Source organism: Mesoplodon densirostris, chromosome 10 (assembly GCF_025265405.1).
Source record: "Mesoplodon densirostris isolate mMesDen1 chromosome 10, mMesDen1 primary haplotype, whole genome shotgun sequence".
NCBI classification, from domain to species: Eukaryota; Metazoa; Chordata; class Mammalia; order Artiodactyla; family Ziphiidae; genus Mesoplodon; species Mesoplodon densirostris.
This window is the reverse complement of record NC_082670.1, coordinates 37,478,717-37,503,426: the sequence shown is the minus strand read 5'-3', so window position 1 is coordinate 37,503,426 and position 24,710 is coordinate 37,478,717. Positions and strand designations below refer to the sequence as shown.

At 45.8% G+C, this 24,710-nt stretch overlaps 1 protein-coding gene across 1 annotated transcript; it reads left to right on the top strand.

Annotated features, from left to right (window-relative positions):
* The first annotated feature begins 241 nt into the window (after positions 1 to 241).
* On the top strand, positions 242 to 5,771 carry PIM1 (Pim-1 proto-oncogene, serine/threonine kinase). Its single transcript, XM_060110717.1, has 6 exons — positions 242 to 715; positions 823 to 929; positions 1,033 to 1,083; positions 1,176 to 1,542; positions 3,317 to 3,493; positions 4,255 to 5,771. The coding sequence occupies exons 1-6, from the start codon at positions 634 to 636 to the stop codon at positions 4,410 to 4,412; spliced, it is 942 nt and encodes a 313-aa protein (XP_059966700.1). The 5' UTR covers positions 242 to 633; the 3' UTR covers positions 4,413 to 5,771.
* Positions 5,772 to 24,710: the final 18,939 nt, after the last annotated feature.

The following is a 24,710-nucleotide window of genomic DNA, read 5'->3' as shown; positions in this document are numbered from 1 at the left end:
CGGCTTCTGGTTGGCTGGAGACACGGCGGCGGGGGCGGGGCCGGGGCGCGGCGACTGAGCGCGAGGGGCGGGGGCGGAGGGGAGTCGCCCTGTCCTGCCGCTTCCCCACCCCCTCTCCTCCCTCCTCCGGCCCGGCAGCCCAGCTCCCCGCCTAGGCCTCCCGGAGAGGCCCCGCCCCATCCCCGCCCGCCCGCGCGCCCCCACCCGCCGGCGCGCTCCGCCCCTTTACTCCTGGCGGCAGGGCGAGCCGGGTGTCTGCTGCAGCGGCCGCGGTGGCGGAGGAGGCCCAAGAGGACTTGGCGGCAGCGGCGGTGGCGGCGGCGGCGGGACCGGCAGCAGCAGCTACAAGCTCCCTGTGCCGCGGCGCTGCGGCACAATCCCCACGAGCCGCCCACCCCTCCGCCCTCTGTGCTGCCTGACCCCGCCGGCGTGTCCGTCAGCCGCCAGCCCCGGCAGCGCCCCCAGTCGTCCTCCGACTCGCCCTCGGCCTTCCGCGCCAGCCGCAGCCGCAACGCCACCCGCAGCCTCAGCCCCAGCCCCAGCCGTAGGCACAGCCACCGGCACAACCCCAGCCCCAGCTCCTGCTGCAGCTCCTCCAGACACCGTCCCTACGCCGACATTCTGGAGGTTGGGATGCTCTTGTCCAAAATCAACTCTCTTGCCCACCTGCGCGCCGCGCCCTGCAACGACCTGCACGCCACCAAGCTGGCGCCCGGTGAGCGCCCCCCCCAACCCGAGGATGGAGTGGCGGCTGGACCTCCAGGGTGGGAGCTGGGGGCTCGCGGGCCGGCACTGAGTCCCCTGTGACTCCCCCTTTCCTAGGCAAGGAGAAGGAGCCCCTGGAGTCACAGTACCAGGTGGGCCCGCTCCTGGGCAGCGGCGGCTTCGGCTCGGTCTACTCAGGCATCCGTGTCGCCGACAACTTGCCGGTGAGTGGGCGGCCCGCCGCGGGGAGGGCGCGCCGGACGGGGGGCGCACGGGTGTGTTTGGCCCGGGCGAGGGAACCTAACGCTCTCTGGGGGGGCTTTCCAGGTGGCCATCAAACACGTGGAGAAGGACCGCATTTCAGACTGGGGAGAGCTGGTGAGTACCCTGGAGGGGGCGACCTCCAGGATGGGTGGGGTGAGGGGCACCTTTCGACTCCCGCCCTAACGCAGCCCCTCGCTCCTCTGCAGCCTAATGGCACCCGAGTGCCCATGGAAGTGGTTCTGCTGAAGAAGGTGAGCTCGGGCTTCTCCGGCGTCATTAGGCTCCTGGACTGGTTCGAGAGGCCCGACAGTTTCGTCCTGATCCTGGAGAGGCCCGAGCCGGTTCAAGACCTCTTCGACTTTATCACGGAAAGGGGGGCCCTGCAGGAGGAGCTGGCCCGCAGCTTCTTCTGGCAGGTGCTGGAGGCCGTGCGGCACTGCCACAACTGCGGGGTGCTTCACCGCGACATCAAGGACGAGAACATCCTTATCGACCTCAATCGTGGCGAGCTCAAGCTCATCGACTTCGGGTCGGGGGCACTGCTCAAGGACACCGTCTACACGGACTTCGATGGTGAGCCAGGCCTGGGGGCGGAGCTGCCCGGGAGGGAACTGCCCAGGTGACTCGGCCTGGCCTGGAGGCCTGGTTAGGCTTTCCTCTCCGGCCCTTTGTAAAGGTCATCGGGCCGCCTGGCTCGATGCTAGCAGGGGTGGGGCGAAGGAGAGCTTCCCAGCGTAGGAAAGCCGGGGATTTCAAGCCAGCTGAACCTGTAATGTTTCTGGCATGATTTTATTTTTTAAGTGGAATTCAGTGGGTTCCAAGCTTTCCCGATGAATAAGAGGTTGCGGGCAACCGGCCGTAGCCCAGATTTCTGAAGTCTGACCCAGTTTCCCCGCCAGTAAAAGGATGGGAGGGGGGAAGGGGGAGGAGAGAGCGGGAGAGATGAACATTGACGCCGGTTTTGTCATTTTTGTTTTGTTTTATAAGGGAGTTAGTTTTCGGTAAGGTAGTTTTTAGAGCTGCAGGTTTTTTTTCTCCCCTTTGATTTAGGGACGAATAAGGAATAGAAACAGTAGTTTCGCTAAATAATTCATTGTTGTTGGGGTTTTTTTTTTTGGTGTTGTGGGGTGAGGGAGTCGGGAATGAATGTTGTGAAATAAGATCTCTTGCTGGTTTGAAAATTAGTTGGGTGTCTCCGCAGAGAGGATGAAAACCTATCCTAGGGAGGGGCTTGGAGAGGGTTCTTTGAGAAAAGAAGGAATGGAGAGCTTGAGATCAAAGCACGGGAGGGTGGGTCATCATCTGAGCGGCTTAACCTAACAAACGACAGCCTTTCAAAACTTGTGACTGGGGCTTGTGGTTTGTGTTTATTTGCCCTTGGAGGACGCTGGGTTGGGCTGCATTTTTTTGTATTTAACAGTTAATGGCTGGCCGGGTCCTCCCATGTTTTTTCCTTCCAGTCTTTGCTGCCCCCTGGTGAGCACCAGAGAGATGGTCCCACTTTTTTTACAACTCAAAGTTTGTAAACAGGAATCACGTGGTCTGAAGCCAGCCCTGCCTCTCTACCTTTCCAGTGTGGGGAGGAAGGGGTGTGGGTGTCTATCCATACGTCCAGAGGGTGGGGAGGAAGGCCTTTCAAGGGGCACCCTGACTTAGGATACTGTACAAGTGTCCTTGCCTGGATCATATCTGAGATGAGACTCTCACCCGGCTCCTGGGCAAGGACATTTAATGCAGTTTAAGGATAGTCTGTGGGATACCTCCCTTGATTTTGCAGATGTTCATCCCCTCCTCCCATTGAGGGTGGTCCTACCACGTACAGGCTTCAGGCGTTGGGTCTGTGGCCAGCCCTGTTTGTTTCTTGGAGCTGTTTATGGTCTGAGCTGGTAGAGAAGTGGGTAATGCTTTGGGCTGGAGAGCTGCCATAAGCTTCTCATCCACTCCTTTTAGCCCCGGGGGGGGGGGGGTGGAATGGAATTCACCCAGCTGCTGAGAGAAGTAGGGTGGTGCCTTTTTTTTTTTTTTTTTTTTTTTTTTTTTTTTCTTTTCTTTTTGCTGTATGTGGGCCTCTCACTGTTGTGGCCTCTCCCGTTGCGGAGCACAGGCTCCGGATGCGCAGGCCCAGCGGCCATGGCTCACGGGCCCAGCCGCTCCGCGGCATATGGGATCCTCCCAGACCGGGGCACGAACCCGTATCCCCTGCATCGGCAGGCGGACTCCCAACCACTGCGCCACCAGGGAGGCCCCTTTTTTTTTTTTTTTAAGAGTTACTCAGCATACCTCTCAGTTGCTTTATGTTTTATTTTTGCTAAAAGTATGTTTTCCTTCCTATTCCCCTGGCTTGCAGGGACCCGAGTGTATAGTCCTCCAGAGTGGATCCGCTACCATCGCTACCATGGCAGGTCGGCAGCCGTCTGGTCTCTGGGGATCCTGCTGTACGATATGGTCTGTGGAGATATTCCCTTTGAGCACGATGAGGAGATCATCAGGGGCCAAGTTTTCTTCAGGCAGAGGGTCTCTTCAGGTAACTTCTGCGAAGCCCTTTATTGAGGAGAAGCAGGAATCACGAGGCTGTTAGTCCTCAGGGGTGGTCTTTGAGTTTGGAGAGCTTCAGTCTCCAGGAGATACCATGGCCCTTGCCTTAGAATTCTAGGCAAATGATTCACACTTGAGAGCTGGTCTGCAGGAATCAAATGGTTTGCATTTGAGGGTGCCTTGGTGGGGGGTCAGAGGAAGAGCATGTGTGAGAATATGAAGAGAAGACCATTGAGTTTCACTGAAAGGTTTTTTTTTTTTTAAGAACCAAAGGATCCTGATCCCTCAACTCCTGGCTGTTTTGCCAGGGAGTGAAAAATTGAGGGCTCTTTGAGCCTTCTCCCTTAAGGCAGGCTCTCTTAAATACTGTGGTTCCAGTGACCTCATCGTGGGTGGTGTTCATATTTGTAAGTTGGTAGGTGAGTTGAATCACCTCATCGTGCTTAGTGATGTCTCATCAAAATCTCTTGGCATCATCTTTCCTATTTCTGTTGAGTGGGCGTTGTGGGAAAGGCCCTAGCTATTGAAGCTTGAAAACTACAGGGTTAAGAGAGGAGCTGTTTTTTAGCTGAAAGCATACTGGAGCATCTAGGTGTTAGTTAATACCTTCTCATTGAAGAATAAGCGTTCTAGAAAGGGCAGGGTCTCTGTTGGATCCCTGACTTGTGGGCCCCTGGGAAGCAAAGTGGGAAGACCTTTGCACTGCAAAAACAAGTGAGTCATTCATAACCTCTATCTTGCTTTCTCTAGAGTGTCAACATCTCATTAGATGGTGCTTGGCCCTGAGACCATCAGATCGGCCATCCTTCGAAGAAATCCAGAACCATCCATGGATGCAAGATGTCCTCCTGCCCCAGGAAACTGCTGAGATCCATCTCCACAGCCTGTTGCCAGGGCCCAGCAAATAGCTTCTCGGGCAGGTTCTCCCCTCTCTGTCAGATGCTCAAGGGAGGGGAAGTGTCTGTTTCCAGCTTCCCAAGTACCAGTGACACTTCTCTCCAAGCAGGACAGTGCTTGATACAGGAACAACATTTACAACTCATTCCAGACCCCAGGCCCTGGAGGCTGCCTCCCAAAGGGAGGAAGAGACTCCACTCCAGCCGTCCTAGGCCTCAACTCCTCCCATAGAAGCTCTCCTTCTCATCGGTGTCCAGCATTGCTGGACTTTGCAAAATCCCAGGGGTGGCGGGTGGGGTGGGAGTGGATCAGAATCCAGCCATGGAACTGTTCCCTTCATCAAGAGTTCTGCTGAATGCCGTGATGGGTCGGGTAGGGGGAAATCGGGTTGGGGTGGGATAGGACTAGCACCATTTTAAGTCCCTGTCACCTCTTCCGACTCTTCTGAGTGCCTTCTGTGGGGACTCCGGCTGTGCTGGGAGAAATACTTGAACTTGCCTCTTTTACCTGCTGCTTCTCCAAAAATCTGCCTGGGTTTGGTTCCCTCTGTTTCTCCCCCACCCCTTCCCCCCATCCTTCATATGAAAGGTGCCATGGAAGAGGCTACAGGGCCAAATGCTGAGCCACCTGCCCTTTTTCCACCTCCTTTAGTAAAACTCCCAAGTGAACTGGTCTTCCTTTTTGGTTTTTACTTAACTGTTTCTAAGCCAAGACCTCACACACACACACACACACACACAAATGCACAAACAATGCAAATCAACAGAAAAACTGTAAATGTGTGTACAGTTGGCATGGTAGTGTACAAAAGGGTTGTAGTTGATCTAATTCTTTTTTAATTTTGCCTTTAAATTATTTTACCTGTTTTTTTTGTTTTGTTTTGTTTTGGGTTTTTTGTTTTTTTTTTCTTGGAAAGATGCGCATTCTAACCTGGAGGTCAATGTTATTTATTTATTTATTTATTTGGTTCCCTTCCTGCTCCAAGCTTCCACAGCTGCCGCCATAGTTTTCTTTTCTCCTTTCCTCCTCTGACTTGGGGACCTTTTGGGGAAGGCTGCAACGCTTGCTCTGTTTGTTCATAGGGTGACGGGACTCAGGCGGGACAGCTGCTGCAGCTCCCTGACTGCTGCAGGCCCCCTCGCCTGCTTACCCAAGTGGGCATGGGGTCTGTGGGTGATGGGGGAGGGGCATTGCTGACTTGTGTATATAGGATAGATTTATGAAAAGCAGTTCTGGATGGTGTGCCTTCCGGATCCTCTCTGGGGCTGTGTTTTGAGCAGCATGTAGCCTGCTGGTTTTATCTGAGTGAAATACTGTACAGGGGAATAAAAGAGATCTTATTTTTTTTTTTATACTTGGCGTTTTTTGAATAAAATACCTTTTGTCTTAATTTGTGGCTTAAGTGTTGTCCATGCAGAGGCATGCTAATGCGCGTTAATTGAACACCTGGTAAGTGCCAAAATCTATCCAGGGAGGAAAAAGGGAATTTTCAGCCTGAATCTGGTTTCCTTCAGTAGCACTTCTGGGATAGTCACCTTTCTGGAATGAATGTATGGCCAAAGGGCAGATGAACCAATCTTGTGTGGACAAGGTTTGGCTGGAGGGGCCCAATGCAATCCCAACCTCTATTCCCAATGCAAATTCTATTAGAGCTGGGCTAATATGGCATATGTGGCTGTTTCCCAGTGCTAGTCAGATTTCATGAAATGGTCACTGATGACTAGTAGCTGTGGAACAATAGAGCATTTCCATCATTGCAGAAAGTTCCACTTGACAAGGCTGACCTAGAAGATACCAAAATTTTGCTGAACTACCAGTTGAGGCTTTTTTCAATTGTCTCTCCCACTAGTAAAACATTTTGAGCACGTACACTTAATAAGTGTTTACTAGGAAACTATATACCTGTGTAAACTTCCCTTCATCTCTAGTGTTGAGTTTAGTCATTGATAATAGACGTGTGGAAATGCATTTGTTGTTTTGACTTACACAGAGTTTTCCTCTCCAATGTGCTCGACAAAAAGCTTATATTGGGAGTAGGTGAAATGTTAGCCCGGCCATTTTCTTACTGCTTGTGCTGGGATAATTAGCATTTTTAGTCCGTGGTTTCTTTGCAGGGATCTGTTTAAGCCTCTTGTTCATTCTGTGAGAGTTCAGTTTAAACTAGATGGTAGAATCCATGAATCCACTTAGTGCACGTGGCCTGACTACGTCCTGAAAGAACAGTGGAGCGAGTACCACTCAATGTGCATGTCAAGTATTCGTAAATATTCGTTTCTTGTTTCTTTAGCGGCATCAATAGCAGCCTACAACGTTCTTCCTTCCTCATCATCTTGCTCCTTCCCCTTGGTGCATGCACACACCCTTTGGACACTGGCCCAGATGCTGTCTTGTCAGGTTGTTTGAGGGTCCAGGCCACAATACTGCTCACTCATTGTCACTCCTCACTCCTTAAGCTTGGACTAGATCCCAAACCCTAGCTCGGCTCCCCTGTGGCGGTAGGAGAGGAAGGAAGGATTTCTCGGTTCTGGGGGCTGATTTTCTCAGTTCCTCTTTTCTCTATCCTCCTTGTTCTTCCCAATCTCTTGGAGTATGAGGGTTGTATGCCTCATCCTTTACAGTAAAGTTGACAGTTGGCTTAAAAGTTGCTCTAAACGTATTGAAATCTATCAAAGCCCCACCCTTCTTTCCCTTGAAGTGAGTTTCTGGCAGTTTCCCCATCCTCTATTGAGACTGCTAGGGATGATAGAAGATGGTGTCTCTTTGAAGAAGAGTGCGAGATAGTAAGTGCCAAGATACTGGGTGCCAGATATTAGGGGTTGTATAGGAGGGGTGAAAGGTCACAGTCTCTTCTATTGGGCAGTTTAAAATCTAGTGTGGAAAGGGGATCAGATAACTAACAGACTGGCGACAGGAATATAGAGGGGAGCAATGGTTAAGAGCATGACTTAGGAATCAGCCTTGGATTTTACCACCATTACTTAACTGGATCCCTTGGGCCTTATAACACCCTCTGAGACTAATCTCTAAATAGAGATATTCCTTGAATGGATTATTAAGAAAATCCAGTTAAATAATGGGTATACATACATGCAAACAAATATTACATCCTGCTTAGGGATGCTTCTATATGTAGTAAAAGTACTAAGAAGTACACGGCAATAAATTCCCAGAGTCAGGATGGTGGCTGTTTCCTCTGGGGAAGAGGAAGGGAGGTTGTGATTTGGGGAGGGGTATCTGCATAGAGGCCTTCAACTGTTTGGGCAATGCTTTATTTCATAAACCAGATGGTGAGGACTAAGGTATTTGCATTATATATATATATTTTTTGGTCCACACCTCGCTGCATGTGGGATCTTAGTTCCCCCACCAGGGATCGAACTCGTGCCCCCTGCAGTGGAAGCGTGGAGTCTTAACCACTGGACCGCCAGGGGAGTCCCTGCATTATACTTTATAGCTTTTGGTTTGTCTTAAATATTTCATGATAAAATTTTAAAAGGAATGAACAAATGTGTGCTCATCACAAAGGAGGCAGCAGATGGAGTTATTGCTGCCCTTGGCTGAGGTGATCTGGGAAGGCTTCAAAGAGGAGGCAGCATTTCAACTGGACTTTGAAGGGTGAACCTCAGTTTGTTCACCTGTAAAGTGAGCACAGGACATACAGGTAAAACAAAGAAATTCAGAGGGGCTAATGTTTTCCCCCCATTAGACCAGGGAGGGACAAACCACAACCTGCTGACCGAGTCTGGCACACTACCTGGTTTTGCACGGCCTGTAAGCTAAGACTTGGTTTAACATTTTAAATGGTTGAAACAGACTGAGTGAGGAATAATATTTCATAAGAGGTAAAGATTATGTGAAATTTAATTGTCAGCATTAATAAATAAAGCTCATCCATTTACGAATTGTTTATGACTGCTTTCATACTGCAATGGCAGAGTTGAGTAGTTGTGACAAAGACCTTATGGCTAGCAAAGCCAAAAATATTTACTATCTGGACCTTTACAGAAAAAAGTTTGCAAATTCCTGCACTAGAGCATGGTCTCATTGATTCATCTGCATCTTTCATAATGATAATAGCTAACACTCATTCAGTACCTACCATGTGCCCAGCACTGTTCTGCATGCTTTGCATGTCTTAGTCTTACAACGACTCTCCATGAGGGAGATATTATTATTTATCCCCATTTTGCAGGTGGGGAAAACTGAGGTGCAGAGCAGTAAGTACTATGTCAAAAGTCACATACCTAAGAAGTGGCCAGGTTAGAATTTGGACCCAGGTGTTCCATGCTCACTACCACTCTGCTCTACTGCTACTTAATAAATGTTTGTGTGGATTAGTCATCTCAAGTTTCCTTCAGGGCCCAGAATCTGGGTGGACGTCAGGGCAGTTCTTCCCCAGACTCCAGAGAGTCAGGTAAGCAGTTCTGTTCCATGGAAATATTCATTACTGGCTCTTGTGAGCTACCCTTCACTTGGGCCTGGGTGGGGAGGAAGAGTTGGAGGCGGCAAAGGGAGGAGAGAGGGGATGGGGCGGGGTGGTTAGGGGGTGGGGCTGGCACACATTTCTTGTAAATGTTACTCAGCGCCCTCAACTGCTCTGCTGGTTCTTGGAAACCCTTACCACAAAGGACCCATCGAGAACAGTGTTAAAGCAGATATGGCCTCATCCCCAGTTCATTTCCTGCCCAGCCTTGCACTAGTAACTCCGATTGCCAAGAGCAAGGTTGCAGTGACCCCTCAGCGTCGCTGTGGGAGGAAGTGCAAAAATAAGCAGAACTAGGGTCAAGCTGAGAGGACAGTCTTTATTTTTATTTACTGTAACAAGACATCCGATGTACAGAACTGGGTTAATCATAATCCTTGGTTCATGATATATTCTCATCCTTGGTTCAAGCCTGGCCTGCTGTTATATTATACTGGGTGGTGAATCCCATTCAAGAAGCAGACATCAGCAATAACATCCATCTACCTATATGATCCTTTCTTAGTCCATTCCTTGCCTCTCCCAGACATAACCTGCTGTCCTGAATGTTGTGTTTAGCATTCTTTTACGTTTCTTAAAAAAAGTTTTTATTTCATAGCCATGTGTTCCTAAAGTATGTAGTGTTTAGTTTCCGTTGTTCTTGAACTTTATAAAAAGATTATCAGGCAGGTATGTAGTGATCTGCAACTTGCTCTTTTTACTCAACATTATGTTATAAAGATTCATGCATGTTTTAACACGTGTTTCATTTTCACTCTAGAATATTCCATCGTATGGACAGGCATTTGAGTTGTGGTCATTGGAGGCCAGTCTTTAGGGCCCCCCTGGGTAAGTTACTTAGGAGGTCAGCACATACAGCCAGGTATAGCCCTTGCCCCATACCCCAGGGTAAGAGCCAGGGACTGTGGAGCCATTCCAGATTTATCCACGGAGCATCTACGGTGCACCGGGCACCATGCTGTAAATGCTGAGAACTCCTCTTTCATGCGTGAGTGGGCAGAATCAGGCTTTTCTCAGGGTTTAACGTGATGCCAGCAAATAGACAAACGTCACAGCAAAGCAAACATCCGACGTTACGTGGGGTCCAGTGAGATCTATGGATCTGGCAGTTACTGTTGTGACTGTTGTGAATGGTGTAGGGATGGTGATATGGTGAGGTGTATGTATGTGTGCAAATATGTGTATCTTTGGTGTGTGTGGTGAAGCGTTGTGGTGTATACGTATTTGCGTGTGTGTGTGTTCATGTGAATGTAGAGTATAGCGCGTGCAGGTGTGGGTGTTGTATATGTGTAAGTATGTGTTGTGCCTCGGTACATACACTCATCTTTATTTTAATTAAAAAAAATTTTTTTTTTCTTATTTTTTTATTTTTGGCTGTGCTGGGTCTTCCCTGCTGCACGCAGCCTTTCTCTAGTTACAGCGAGTGGGGCCTTCTCACTGCAGTGGCTTCTCTTGTTGTGGACCACAGGCTCTAGGCACGCAGGCTTCAGTAGATGCGGCGCGTGGGCTTCAGTAGTTGTGGCTCGCAGGCTCTAGAGCGCAGGCTCAGTAGTTGTGGCGCACGGGCTTAGTTGCTCCGTGGCATGTGGGATCTTCCCGGACCAGGGCTCGAACCCGTGTCCCCTGCATCGGCAGGCGGATTTTTATCCACTGCACCACCAGGGAAGCCCCCACTCTCATTCTTGGAGGTACTACCTGCTTCCCCACCTGGACTAAAGAGTCACATTTCTTCACCCCATGGCCTGCTGCCCCTTTTCCTACCTTTGCCCTGGTCCTCTCCTCCGCCCTACTCCCTTCTCTCACCTCTCTTCACCTCTTACCTTCTTCTCAATCTTCAATTCAGATCCCTCCTCCCAGAACCACCCACCCAATTCTCTTTCTTCCTCTTCCCAGCTCCTCCTCCAGATGGCCAATCCCAATATACCTTTGAGATCTCATCCTTATTTAACCTTGCAATCTTCATAAAGCTGTTGGCCGCCCGCCTGGTTTCATAACTCCTGGTTTGCCTTCGACTCCTCTGTCGATTAGGCCCCATTTCCTCTCCCTCTCCCTGCCCTTTAAACTTGGGTGTTCTTTCCCTTCCTCACCCCCAAGCCCTCTGTGTTGGCCAGGATCCTGGCAGGAAACAGATGGCACACTCAGATTGGGTAATGCAGGGAAGAGTGTGAAAAAGAACTATTTACAAAGGTGTGGGACAGGTGCTGGGAAACCACATGGGGCAGTGCTGTACCCTGGGGCTAGCAGCAGTGGGAGCACTCCCTCGCTCAGGCCTGAGGGCTGGAGGAGGAGCCTGCCTGAGGTGAGCTGTAACCTTCGTTCAGGAGAAGCGGTCACCCTGTGCTAACCCTGCATGGAGGGAGTGAGAAAGAAATACCCGTGCTTCTTTCTTCCCATCCTCTGATCTCCTACCAGGGCCTCCCATGGACTGAGCCCAGCTGAAAGCCAGAAGGCAGGGAATCTGGTGTGAGGCAGTCCACATAGGTCAGCCTTTCCAGGCACAGAGCAAGCTGGAGAAGGGTGGGGAATAGATCTGGAGGCCAAGGGAAGACGCCCAGCATGGTCGCCGCTGTATTGTGCTTCCTCCCCTGGCTTCACGGACCATCTTCTTCATGGTGATTGCCACAACTCCTGCATAGACCTCTCTCCTGAGTTCAGGCCTGGGGATCAGTAGCCTCCTAGATACCACTGCCCAGGGCCGCCCAGGAACCCAGGAACTGAATACCACTTGAGTGCCTGCAGGAAAATGATGGAGACCTTCCCAACCCCTGAATTCCACCCTGCCACTGCTCACCTCTCAGCTCCGCTCATGAAGTTCCTTAGAGACACAGGTGCCCAAATATTTTCTAAGTGAAAAGAATTTTTTTTGCTTATAAAAAGGATACAAGCTTTTTAGTAAAAATAATGGTATGAAGTGAATTTAAGTTATATGATGTAATTCTACCACTCCAGAGAGAAATACTTTTAGTATATCCATATTTATATTTAAATATGTATATATTTATATGTACACACATATTATCTATATATAATTTTATAGAACAGAGCTCATATTTTTGGTAACCTGTTTTTCCCCCACTTAACAATGTACTATTGAAATGCTTCCACTTCAAGAACTATGGACAAACATAATCATTTTGATACAGCTACAGTGTGGGTGTACATTATTAATTTTGGTAGTTTGTAATTTTCTGCCATTATATATGAAATATTCTGTTACCTGATACAGTTTTGGGCAAAGAAGAATTGTTGCCTATGTCAACATCTATTATTCTTTTCTTTCCTTGGTCATAGAACCTCTGATGTTTTAGCTGGTCATATGGCCTTTCTTAAGAATAAAGACTAACTCCCTCAGATTCCCTTGCAGCTAGCTGCAGACACATGACAAAGTTCTGCCCAGTGAAAAGGAAGCAAAAGTGTTTTAGGAGCAGATTCCAAGGAAATTCCTTAAGAGACATCTGGTATGCACCCCTCCCCTTTGGATGGAAGGAGGAGCTATTATGCGAAGAGGGTCATGTGGTTGTGGGGAGGGGATACATGCAGACTAAGCAAAAGTAAAAAGCTCCCTCAGGCCACTCCATTCATCCAAGCCCTCATCACTATCATTTTATTTTATGGCAAGCTTTTACTATTTCACCAGAAAAATATTTTCCCCTTAAGTGAGTGGTTTTTTGTAAATGTATCTGTGTCTTTAAGTATATTTCATTGTATCTTGGAGACCAGTGTCTGCCTTCTCACGCCCCTCATGACACATCTCTCCAATTTTATAATACAAGTCAGTTAAAAAGTGAAATTTGATATCAAGCCAAGTCTCATTTACTTATACTGATTCATGGGGGAAATTATACGGTAATATGAATAATCTAAAATAAAAGATAAAATGTATATTTGGCCCTGGAATGTGTGCCTTAATCTAACACATTTTCATTGATGGAGAGAGGAAGGGAATGAACATTCTTTTTAAAACCAACTTTATCGAGGGATCATTTACATATACTATTTTAAGTGCACTGTTTCATGTGTTTTGACAAACGTACACGCCCATATAAACACTACCACAATCAAGATAGAATATTTCCACCCCGGCAAAAGCTCCCTTGGCCTTTTCCCTTGATTACCCAACCCACCGCCACCAGCCCCAGGCAACCACTGATCTAGTTTCTGTCACTATAGATTAGTTTTGCCTGTTCTAGAATTTCATTTAAATGGTGTCATACAGCATGTCATTTTTGAGAATGACCATTTATTGGGTGCCTAGCATGTGACAGACACTTTACAAGTGTATAATCATTTCCCTTTTAGAGATAAGAAAACCAAGACTTAGAAGTTAAATAATTTACCAAGGTCACATGGCTAGTATAGTCAGATGCTCAAGTCCCTTATAGAAAACAGCATGGTATTTGCACGTAATCTACACATATCCTCCCATATACTTTAAATCATCTCTAGATTACTTTTAACACTTAATATGATGCAAATGCTGTGTAAATAGTTGTAAATACAATGTAAATGCTATATAAATAGTTACCAGTGCAGCAAATTCAAGTTTTGCTTTTTGGAACTTTATGGAATTTATTTTCTTCCCGAATATTTTCGATCTGCATTTGGTTGAATCCTCGGATGTGAAACCCGTGGATACGGAGGGCTGACTGTAAATGGCAGAGTAGAATCCTAAGTTTATCTGACTCCAAGTTTATGGTCCCACCTTACACACCACACTGCTGCTGCCCTTGGTTTTACAGAGACCCTAAAAGATGAATATATTAGGGGAAGATGTAAGGTCAAAGTTTACAATCTTATGAAAAGGTGAGAGTAAGGCACACAGAACAACTGGAGAACAGACAAGAAGATACATAATAAAATGTCAAAATATATTGTGGTTACACAATAAAATACACACCAAAAATATGTTGTCTACTTTGTACATATACAAATAGCCACATAAGGCCTAAGAAGAGAATGTTGGCTGAAGATGTCATAGCAGGTTCTTAGTGGGGCAAGATTATCTGCCACCCTAGGCATATACTTCAGACAAAATCATGGAGCTGAGCCAGGAGAATCTGACTCAGCAGGGCCAGATCTCAGGTCTTCTTCCTTCCTGTCTGGTCAAATCCATGTTGGAATCTGAAGTTTAGGAAATTATAATTTAATAAGGCAAACACAGAGTCCCCAAATCCCAGAACAGTAGTGTTAGAAGGGCAGTTGGGATGCTTCAAGGAGTTTAAGGACAAGTCAAAAGAAGAACAACAATTCTCCAGCTTCTATAGGGTCATGTTTCAAAAGCTTGTTTATCACTTGTTTGAAATTCAACACATCTTTTCAGAGAAACCACATTACAAATGGAGGCTGGTCTCTCAGATCTGCCCTCAAATGCTGAGTTAACACATGAGGTGGCTGAAATACTATACAACCACTATGAAAACAATACTGTGGCAATCCTAGAACTCAGACAGAGCAGTGGATTGTGGACTCATAGACAGCTTTACCTGCTGTCTAGACCTCCCTCCTACCCAGTACAGCGTTCAGCTCCACCATACCCCTGTCTGTAGGCATTCATTCTACCTTAGCTGAGTCCATCCTCCTTGCAAGAGAGAAAATTCTTCCTTGTTTCAAGCTGAAGTTTGTCTTATGCTACCTTCCCTTCCTTTGTCCTAGTTCCACTCTCTAACTCTACATGAAACTGATCACTTTCCCATTTAACAAGTCTTCAAAGGGTTTATGGGTATTCATTTTACTATTTTTTTCAACCTTTCTTTTGGTTTGAAGTCTTTCTTAATAAGAAGTTGCAGGAAACTTTTGAAAAAATAAATTCAAGTGTTTGTCACCTCAGTAAATATTTTCTCTCTCAAATTGGCAAGGACTGAATATAGTAATCAAGAAAGATTACTGGCCTACTTGAAAAAAAAAATGTGGCTACAAAGTACCCAGCTAATCAGACATCTGTCAGGGGTAAGAAAATGACAGAAGAGCCAGCCAACTTCAGCACTTGGATGACTGGCAGAAGCCTAAAACAAAAACCTTTTTTCTAGGATGTTGTCAGGAATATTTGAGATTATGTCAAAGAAAGTATAGGGTGGCGGGACTTCCCTGGTGGGGCAGTGGTTAAGAATCCACCTGCCAATGCAGGGGACATGGGTTCGATCCCTGGTTTGGGAAGATCCCACATGCCGCGGAGCAACTAAGCCCGTGTGCCACAACTACTGAGCCTGCACTCTAGAGCCCGTGAGCCACAATACTGAGCCCATGTGCCACAACTACTGAAGCCCGCGTGCCTAGAGCCCGTACTCCGCAACAAGAGAAGCCACGACAGTGAGAAGACCGCGCACCGCAATGAAGAGTAGCCCCGCTCACCGCAACAACACAACACAGCCAAAAAATAAATAAACTTAATTAATTAATTATTTTTTTTAAAAAAGGAAGTATAGGGTGGGCCAGGTACATAGAAGGTGCTACTAAATACTGTCAGTTTTTGTCATTCACAGTAGCTGTATTCTATAAAGTTGCTGCAAACACTGAATTAGTGAACAGTGAATCACTACTCTTAGGGGAAATACAGGGTTAGGTTCCTGTGAGCCTTTGGGCACAAACATTTCAGGTGTGCTTCGTGTTATTTAATATCTATTATTGATCCATTCACATTAAACTCATGGCCAACAGTCCTATAATTCATGCTTGAGGGAAGCTTATCTAGCACATGGGGGCAGTTTTAAACAGCAGAGTCACCAACAATAAGCACAAAAATGCCAAAAGCATGGCACTAAATTTACCACAAAAGAACACTTGTTTACAGTATGATAGCCAAAACAAGAAGGCAGTATCACCTTACTCCACCTTAGCTGGCAGTGTTGGGCAAGTCATGCATGGTGAGTGACAAATTTTTTGACAATTTGCATACATCTAAAATTACCATGAAAGCACTGTGAATATTGATCTGGGGATCACAAATAAGTTTTAGCGGGAAGGCAAATTGACAAATACAGAATCCACGAATAATAAAGATTAATTTTATCATGATATGGATGGTTGAAGTCCTTGGTGATTAAGGAGTTTTTGTTTTTATATGTTTATTTATTTATTTTTGCATTTAACTTTTCTTTCATATACTTTATTTCTTTGGAGAATCATGAGGTCAGCAAGGTAGATGACCTTATCCTCATTTTATAGATGTTGAGTGGCAGAGACAAGATGAGAACTAAGTCTTTAACCTTCTGTCTGTCCACTCCAAGCGGGTTTTAGTTTCAGTTACCACAAAATGTAATTATTCAAGCCTACTCAACTGCCACTCAGTTTTGACATCTTCAAATTTCTAGTCATCTAGATACTCAGTTAAGGAAGTCTTTTTTTAAAATTAATTAATTAATTTTATTTATTTATTTTTGGCTGCATTGGATCTTCGTTGCTGTGTGTGGGCTTTTCTCTAGTTGTGGTGAGCGGGGGCTACTCTTTGTTGCGGTGCACGGTCTTCTCATTGCAGTGGCTTCTCTTGTTGCAGAGCACGGGCTCTAGGCACATGGGCTTCAGTAGTTGTGGCTCGGGGGCTCAGTGGTTGTGGCTTGTGGGCTCTAGAGCACAGGCTCAGTAGTTGTGGCGCATGGGCTTAGTTGCTCCACAGCATGTGGGATCTTCCCAGACCAGGGATCGAACCTGTGTCCACTACGTTGGCAGGAGGATACTTAACCACTGCACCACCAGGGAAGCCCTAAAGAAGTCTTTTTTTATACAATGAGTTATTTATATCAGTATGGAGTCATGGTTATTTATTTTATTCTATGGGTTAGAAAATCCAGAACTATGGTTACTTATTGTCTTGCTCAAACTGTTCCAGCTTTGGCCATTGGGAGCGCTTTCAGGTTGGTTCCTGTGTCCTTTTGAAGAGCTCCCATCCTTCTCTGAGCGCTCTCCTACTTCCTGTCACAACAAGATGCCCTAGGCTCGTCTTGTGTTTTGCCTCCCCAGCCCAGGATCAACCACTTCTCTAAGGAACCTTGGTCCCTTTTTTTTTTTTTTTTGCGGTACGCGGGCCTCTCACTGTTGTGGCCTCTCCCGTTGTGGAGCACAGGCTCCGGACGCACAGGCCCAGAGACCATGGCTCACGGGCCCAGCCGCTCTGCGGCATGTGGGATCTTCCCGGACCGGGGCATGAACCCGTGTCCCCTGCATCGGCAGGCGGACTCTCAACCACTGCGCCACGAGGGAAGCCCCCTTGGTTCCTTTTATGGAAGAATGGTATTTAAAAACCAAATCTGAGTTCTAGATGTGCTCAATTGCTCCTGGGGTGTCATTGCTTCTATGCCATCTCAGGGCCCAGAGTTAGGAAATGTATGTACAGATACTGATCCGTACCTAAATGCAGATCTATTTATGTATCTATTTATGATACCAGTTAAGGAACTTTTTATGAAGGTCCTTCCTATGTCTTTGCAACTTAGTATGTACTAGGTTTACAATAAATATTTGCTGAATTGAATCGAATTAATTAGAAATCTAGGGGAACAATATGACACAGAACAGCGTTTGAGGATTGAGAGGGCAAGATAAATCTTTGTCACCTGGTGACACAGGAAGGGCCCAGTCCTGAATCAGAGGTCAGGGGTCAAGGACCAGCTCTTGCTACTTGGGACCCTGAGTCAGTTACCTAACCTGTATGGACCTCAGTTTCCCATCCATAAGAAGAAGGACTAACTGGCCTAAGTGATCCGTAAGATTCCTTTCAGTTTGGGAACACAAATCTGATCAAATTGCTCACTTGCTTCAAACATATTTTAAGGGCAGGCAGTTTCTCTATTTTTTTTTTTTTTTTTTTTTTTGTGGTACGCGGGCCTCTCACTGTTGTGGCCTCTCCCGTTGCAGAGCACAGGCTCCGGACGCGCAGGCTCAGTGGCCATGGCTCACAGGCCCAGCCACTCCGCAGCATGTGGGATCTTCCCGGACCAGGGCACGAACCCATGTCCCCTGCATCAGCAGGCGGACTCTCAACAACTACGCCACCAGGGAAGCCCCAGTTTCTCTATTTTTTTAAACCACAATCCTTATATAATTTATATATGGCCTGATGTGTGTGTGTGTGTAAACACATATCCATATATGAACACACATGTACATACATACATACACATACATCTGTGTATTCGGGATTGGTTTGAGACACTGTGACAGAAATGTAAGTGTCCCTTAACTAAGAAATTATCTTTTACATAACTTAACTTCTCTTTTATAGTCTGCTTTTCAAGGCTCTAACACTCAAACCACAGCTTTCAGCTCTGGGCCCAAAGTGACTGTTCTAGTTCCTACCATCAAGTCTGTATCCCAGCTAGTGGAAAAGGGAAAGACACAAAGGATTGCATACCATTCCTTCAGGAGCAGAACCCAGAAGTGGCACACACCATGGCTACTCACACTGCACTGGCCAGAACTTAGACACATGGTCACATCTGACGTCAAAAGAGGCTGGACAAGGTAGACTCCTGCTGGGTGGCCATGTGCCAAACCCTTGGGGATCTGAATATTAAAATGAAGAAGAGGAGCATGGATTGATGGAAAACTTGTAGTATCTGCCATAATATATAAAACGCGAACACCATTTTCACAAAATGGTGCTTACTTTTGTTTTTGGCCCCACTACGCGGCTTGCAGGATCTTAGTTCCCTGACCAGGGATTGAACCAGGGCCCCTGGCAGTGAGAGCGCGGAGACATAGCCACTGGATCGCCAGGAAATTTCTGGTACTTGCTCTTAATACAGAGAGTATCATACTTCTCTATTTTATTCTAGTCTATTCCATTTAATTTCCTTTTTATTTTTAAAAATACTGGTCTTGTCCTACTAAATTCACTTCACCGTACTTGAATGAATTACAACCCTCATTTTGAAAAACATATCCCCAGAGCAAAGTGCAAACTCCTGGGCACAGTATGGTGGCCTCTTCAAGACATGACTGCCGATCACTCTGCAGCCTCCTTTCTGGCTGCTGCCCACCAGGGCTGTGGCAATCCAGCTGAGCTCCCATCTCCTTGGACACACCATTGTTTCCCCCACCTCCTTGTCTTGAGATGCCTTCTGCCCACCCTCGCCTCCCTCACCCCTCCCTCCAAACTATCAGCATGGCAAATCATCTTTATTGTTCAAAGCCTAACTTGTGTGAAGTCCTTTTCTTTTGGCAGCACTGCGAGTCATGCTGGATCTTGGTTCCCTGACCAGGGGTGGAACCCGTGGCCCCTGAAGTGGAAGCACAGAGTCTTAACCACCAGGGGAGTCCCAAGAAGTCTTTTCTTATCCATTAGTCACCTGCAGAGTTGATCCACCCCTCCGTGATATCTCTGAACTCCTTATTATCCCATATTGTAATTAATGTTCTTTTTTGGGGGGGATTTTATTATGATATTAGGAAAATTACACTTTAAAAAGGGACATAGATATTCACTTATAAGAAGTTAATTGTGGGCTTCTAGTTTTCTCACCCTGCACATGGAAAGCCACATTGGTGTGGGATTTCAGGTATGCTAATGGACAGCTGCGTTACTTATCTGCACTACGACTCGTAGGAGGAGGTAGGAGTAAGTAGTTCTAATAGCTTTCTTTTTCTTTTTCTTTTTTTTTTGATTGAAATATAGTTGACATACAATATTATGATAGTTTCAGATGTACTACATAATGATTTGACATTTGCATACATTATGAAATGATCACCACAATTAGTCTAGTTACCATCTGCCCCCAAAGTTATTACAATAGTATCGACCACATTCCCTATGTTGTATATTATATCTCTATGACTTAGTAGTTATATAACTGGAGATTTATACATCTTAATCTCCACCTATTTCACCCACACCTCTACCTCTCTCCTTTCTGACAACCACCCATTTGTTCTCTGCATCTAAGGGTTTGCTTTGTTTTTTAAAATCCACATATAAGTGAGATCAAGTATCAGTAGTGTTTGTTTTACTCTGACTTATTTCACTTAGTATGATACCCTCTAGATTCACCCATGTTGTTGCAAATGACAATAATTCTCTTTTTATGGCTAAGTAATATTCCATTATATATATATATATATATAACACCCTACTCACATGACTGACCTTCCTATATACTTGCCCCTACCCCAGCTAGTCATTGTTCTAACCTTTAGATCAGAACATCTCCACCATGATAGCTTGTCAAAGGGGCGGTGAGGGGCGTGCTCCTCTGCGAGTTTCCCTGGTAACTGATGAGCCAACATGATGTCAATTTCCCCTACACCTGGTAACCTCCCCCTCTCCAGGGGAGCAAAGACTGCCGCCATGTCCTGCCCCCCACCGCCGTCTGCTGCACATGGTGGGGAGTTGCTCCAGGACCTTGCTTCAGATGTGTAAGCTCTCCCATCCACTAAACCAGTGGTCCCCAACCTTTTTGGCACCAGGGACCGGTTTCGTGGAAGACAATTTTTCCACGTTCTGGGTGGGTGGGTGGAGGGTTCAGGCGGTAATGCCAGCCATGGGGAGCGATGGGGAGCCGCAGATGAAGCTACGCTCGCTCGCCTGACGCTCACCTCCTGCTGTGCAGCCCTGTTCCTAACAGGCCGCAGACCCATACCGGTCTGCAGCCCAGGAGCTAGGGATCCCTGCATTAAGCCATTGATGGCTCTGTTGCTGACTCTGGGCTCTTTCTTCAGTCTTGAATCTGGGCAAGTACAGGCTTTGCGGATCTGTGGGGTGCAGCCCAGCAATTGGTAGAGCAGCCAGGAGACCAAGGAAACTCCTGTGAGCACCGAGATGTTGGGAAATAAGGATGGGGAATGGAAATTTGCGGGGGCCGTCCACTAACATGTGGGGTTGAAAGTTGCAGGAGTGATCCCCAAAGTTGCGGGGGAACTTCTGGGGTGGCTGTCCTTGATGAATGGGGGCCCCCAAGAGAGCACAAAGAACTCATAGACACCCCTAAGGCTGTTGTGGAGATATTGGCTGCCATTACAGTGGGAAAAAAAAAGTTAGACAATAAGGCAGTGGCCACAGCTGTGGGCTGGCCATTGCTTTTTGTGTTAAGAAAGGCCACAGGTGCTGAGCTAACAGCTGAAGCGAAGGTTGACTTGAGTGCTGATTCGTGTTCCTCTGAAAGTGAGGCATGTGAATGTGAGTGAATATGTATTATTGTCTATTACTGTTATTTGTTTAAACTGAATTGGCTATTTAGAAACTGAAAAAAAAAAATCCCTGAAAATGGCCAAAATGGGAATCATTTGCTGTTCTAAAACTGGTTTTTGCATATGCCATTAGAGAAATTTAGCATTCTAGAAGGAATGGATATTTCTCTTCCTGTGCCTTTGAGATGTAAATGACCTACCTGGGCTCTCAGGAACTTTAATCTAATCATATGTGATCTCTAAGAGTGAAGAAAAAAAAAAAAAAGGCCTTTTTAAACTCTAGCAGGAAAACTGAGCTCTCTGGGTCATTTCAAATAGGATAAAATATTGGAACGTTAATTGCTGTCGGGTCTTTGCCTTCTTACAAGAGGAAAACTAAAGCATAAGTTTTCCAGTCAGGAAATGCTGGTATGACAGAGTTCACAATTACTTGCTTCTTGGTTTTTGCTAGAGATTAAGGTTTTTAAAGGTTAAGATTATAATCAGTCATAATTCTAGTTATTGTAACCAAGTTTTTTCATTGATTATATAGTAATCAGTTGTTGAACTGTCCTTTTTAAGTCTTTTGTCATTTATAGACAGTTATTCTACTCTGATGCTATTGCAAAGTGCTTCATCTTTTTTTAATTTAATTTTTTTCATTGAAGTATAGTTGATTTACAATGTTGTGTTAATTTCTACTGTTCAGCAAAGTGATTCAGTTATACATATATATACCTTTTTTTTTTTGGCTGTGCTGTGGCATGTGGGATCTTAGCTCCCCAGCCAGGGATTGAACCTGTGCCCCTTGCAGTGGAACTGTGGAGTCATAACCACTGGACCGCCAGGGAAGTCCCTACATTCTTTTTTTAAAATATTCCTTTCCATTATGGTTTATCATAGGATATTGAATATAGTTCTCTGTGATCTACAGTAGGACCTTGTTGTTTATTCATTCTATATATAAAAGCTTACATCTGCTAACCCCAACCTCCCACTCCATCCCTTCCCCAATCCCCTCCCCCTTGGCATCCACCAGTCTGTTCTCTATGTCCGTGAGTCTGTTTCCATTTTGTAGATAGGTTCATTTGTGTCATATTTTAGATTCCATGTATAAGTGTTATCATATGGTATTTGTCTTTCTCTTTCTGACTCACTTCACTTAATATGATAATCTCTAGTTGCATCCATGTTGCTGTGAATGGCATTATTTTGTTCTTTTTTTATGGCTGAGTAGTATTCCATTGTATATATGTACCACATCTTCTTTACCTGTTCATCTGTTGATGGACATTTGGTTGTTTCCATGTTTTGGCTATTGTGAATAGTGCTGCTATGAACATAGGGGTGCGTGTATCTTTTTGGATTAGAGTTTTGTCTGACTATATGCACAGGAATGGGATTGCCTGAATCATATGGTAACTATATTTTTAGTTTTCTGAGGAACCTCCATACTGTTTTCCATAGTGGCTATATCAATTTACATTCCCACCAACAGTATAGGAGGATTCACTTTTCTCCACATCCTCTCTGGCATTTGTTATTTGTAGTGTTTTTTTTTTTTTTTTTTTTTTTGCGATACGCAGGCCTCTCACTGTTGTGGCCTCTCCCGTTGTGGAGCACAGGCTCCAGACACGCAGGCCCAGCAGCCATGGCTCAGGGGCCCAGCCACTCTGCGGCATGTGGGATCCTCCCAGACCGGGGCACGAACCTGTGTCCCTTGCATCGGCAGGCGGACTCTCAACCACTGCGCCACCAGGGAAGCCCATTTGTAGTGTTTTTAATGATGGCCTTCTGACGGGTGTGAGTTGGTGCCTCATTGTAGTTTTCATTTGAAAAGTGCTTCATCTTTAAGAAGATTTGTAGGAAAGACCTTTTGACCAGTACAGGTCTCTGATAAATTTTAGATCATTTGGCTGAACTGGGTAAGAAATTAAAGAATCCTAATGGAAGACCTGATGGCTTCATAAAAAGTTAACAAAAGGATTGGTTACTGAGTAAACTGGTGAATATGGTTATAATTTTTATGGTTTTTGTCTGGAATATTACTGGTTGTTTTTTTTTTTTTGCGGTATGCGGGCCTCTCACTGTTGTGGCCTCTCCTGTTGCGGAGCACAGGCTCTGGACGCACAGGCTCAGCGGCCATGGATCACGGGCCCAGCTGCTCCGCGGCATGTGGGATCTTCCCGGACAGGAGCACGAACCCACGTCCCCTGCATCGGCAGGCAGACTCTCAACCACTGCGCCACCAGGGAAGCCCTGGAATATTACTGGTTTTGATCTGTGTTTTCCAGATATAGGGAAGCCTTTTCCTCAAGTTAGTTATGACTTACAGCAATTTGGTAAACTACACCTGTGGGTAGAATTGAGATATTTTTGTTTTCTCTCTGCCTGGTCCCCCCAGAAATTGGAGACTCTTGGGTTCTGAGCAGCCTTATTAAGTGAATGGGAAAGACTCTTCTGGCAGGTGCAGGAATCTTGATATTTTGAGGACCTCTAGAAGAGAGAAATCCACCGAGGCAGGGCCTTATGGCAGGCTTTTGGCCTGCTCTGATCATTATTAGTCCTTTCTGTCTACTAACTTTGTGTTTTGTTTGCTCCTCTTTTTCTAGTTCCTTTAGGTGTGAAGTTAGATTGCTTTGTTTGTTTGTTTTGAGATTTTTCTTGTTTCCTGAGGTGGACTTGTATCACTATAAACTTCCTTCTTAGAACTGCTTTTGCTGCATCCCATAGATTTTGGATCATTGTGTTTCCATTTTCATTTGTCTCCAGGTATTTTTCGATGTCCTCTTTGATTTCTTCAGTCACCCATTGGTTGTTTAGTAGCATATTGTTAGCCTCCACGTTTGTGTTTTTCACAATTCTTTTCTTGTAGTTGATTTCTAGTCTCATACCTCTGTGGTTGGAAAAGATGTTTGATATGAGTTCAATCTTTATACATTTATTGAGACTTGTTTCGTGGCCCAGTATGTGTTTTATCCTGGAGAATGTTCCATGTGCACTGGAAAAGAATGTGTATTCTGCTGCTTTTGGGTGGAATGTTCCCCCCGCCACACCTCTCTCTCTCTCTCTCTCTCTCTCTCTCTCTCTATATATATATATATATATATATATATAAAGTCCATCTAATCTAATGTGTCAGTTAAGGCCTGTGTTTCCTTATTGATTTTTTTGTATAGATGATATATCTATTGATGTAAGTGGGGTGCTAAAGTCTCCTACAATTATTGTGTTACTGTCAATTTCTCCCTTTTCATTTATTTATTTATTTATAGCTGTATTGGGTTTTCATTGCTGTGTGCAGTCTTTCTCTAGTTGCAGCAAGCAGGGGCTACTCTTCGTTGTGGTGCGTGGTCTTCTCACTGCAGTGGCTTCCCTTGTTGCGGAGCTCTAGCTGCACAGGCTTCAGTAGTTGTGGCATACAGGCTCAGTAGTTATGGGGCACGGGCTTAGCTGCTCCGCAGCATGTGGGATCTTCCTGGACCAGGGCTTGAACCCCTGTCCCCTGCATTGGCAGGCGGATTCTTAACCACTGAATCACCAAGGAATCCCTCTCCCTTTATTTTTGTTAATATTTGCTTTATGTATTTAGGGGCTCCTATGTTGGGTTCATGTATATTTATAATTGTTATATCTTCTTGTTGGATTGATCTCTTTATCATTATGTAATGTCTTTCTCTGTCTCTTGCTACAGTCTTTGTTCTAAAGTCTATTTTGTCTGATATAAGTA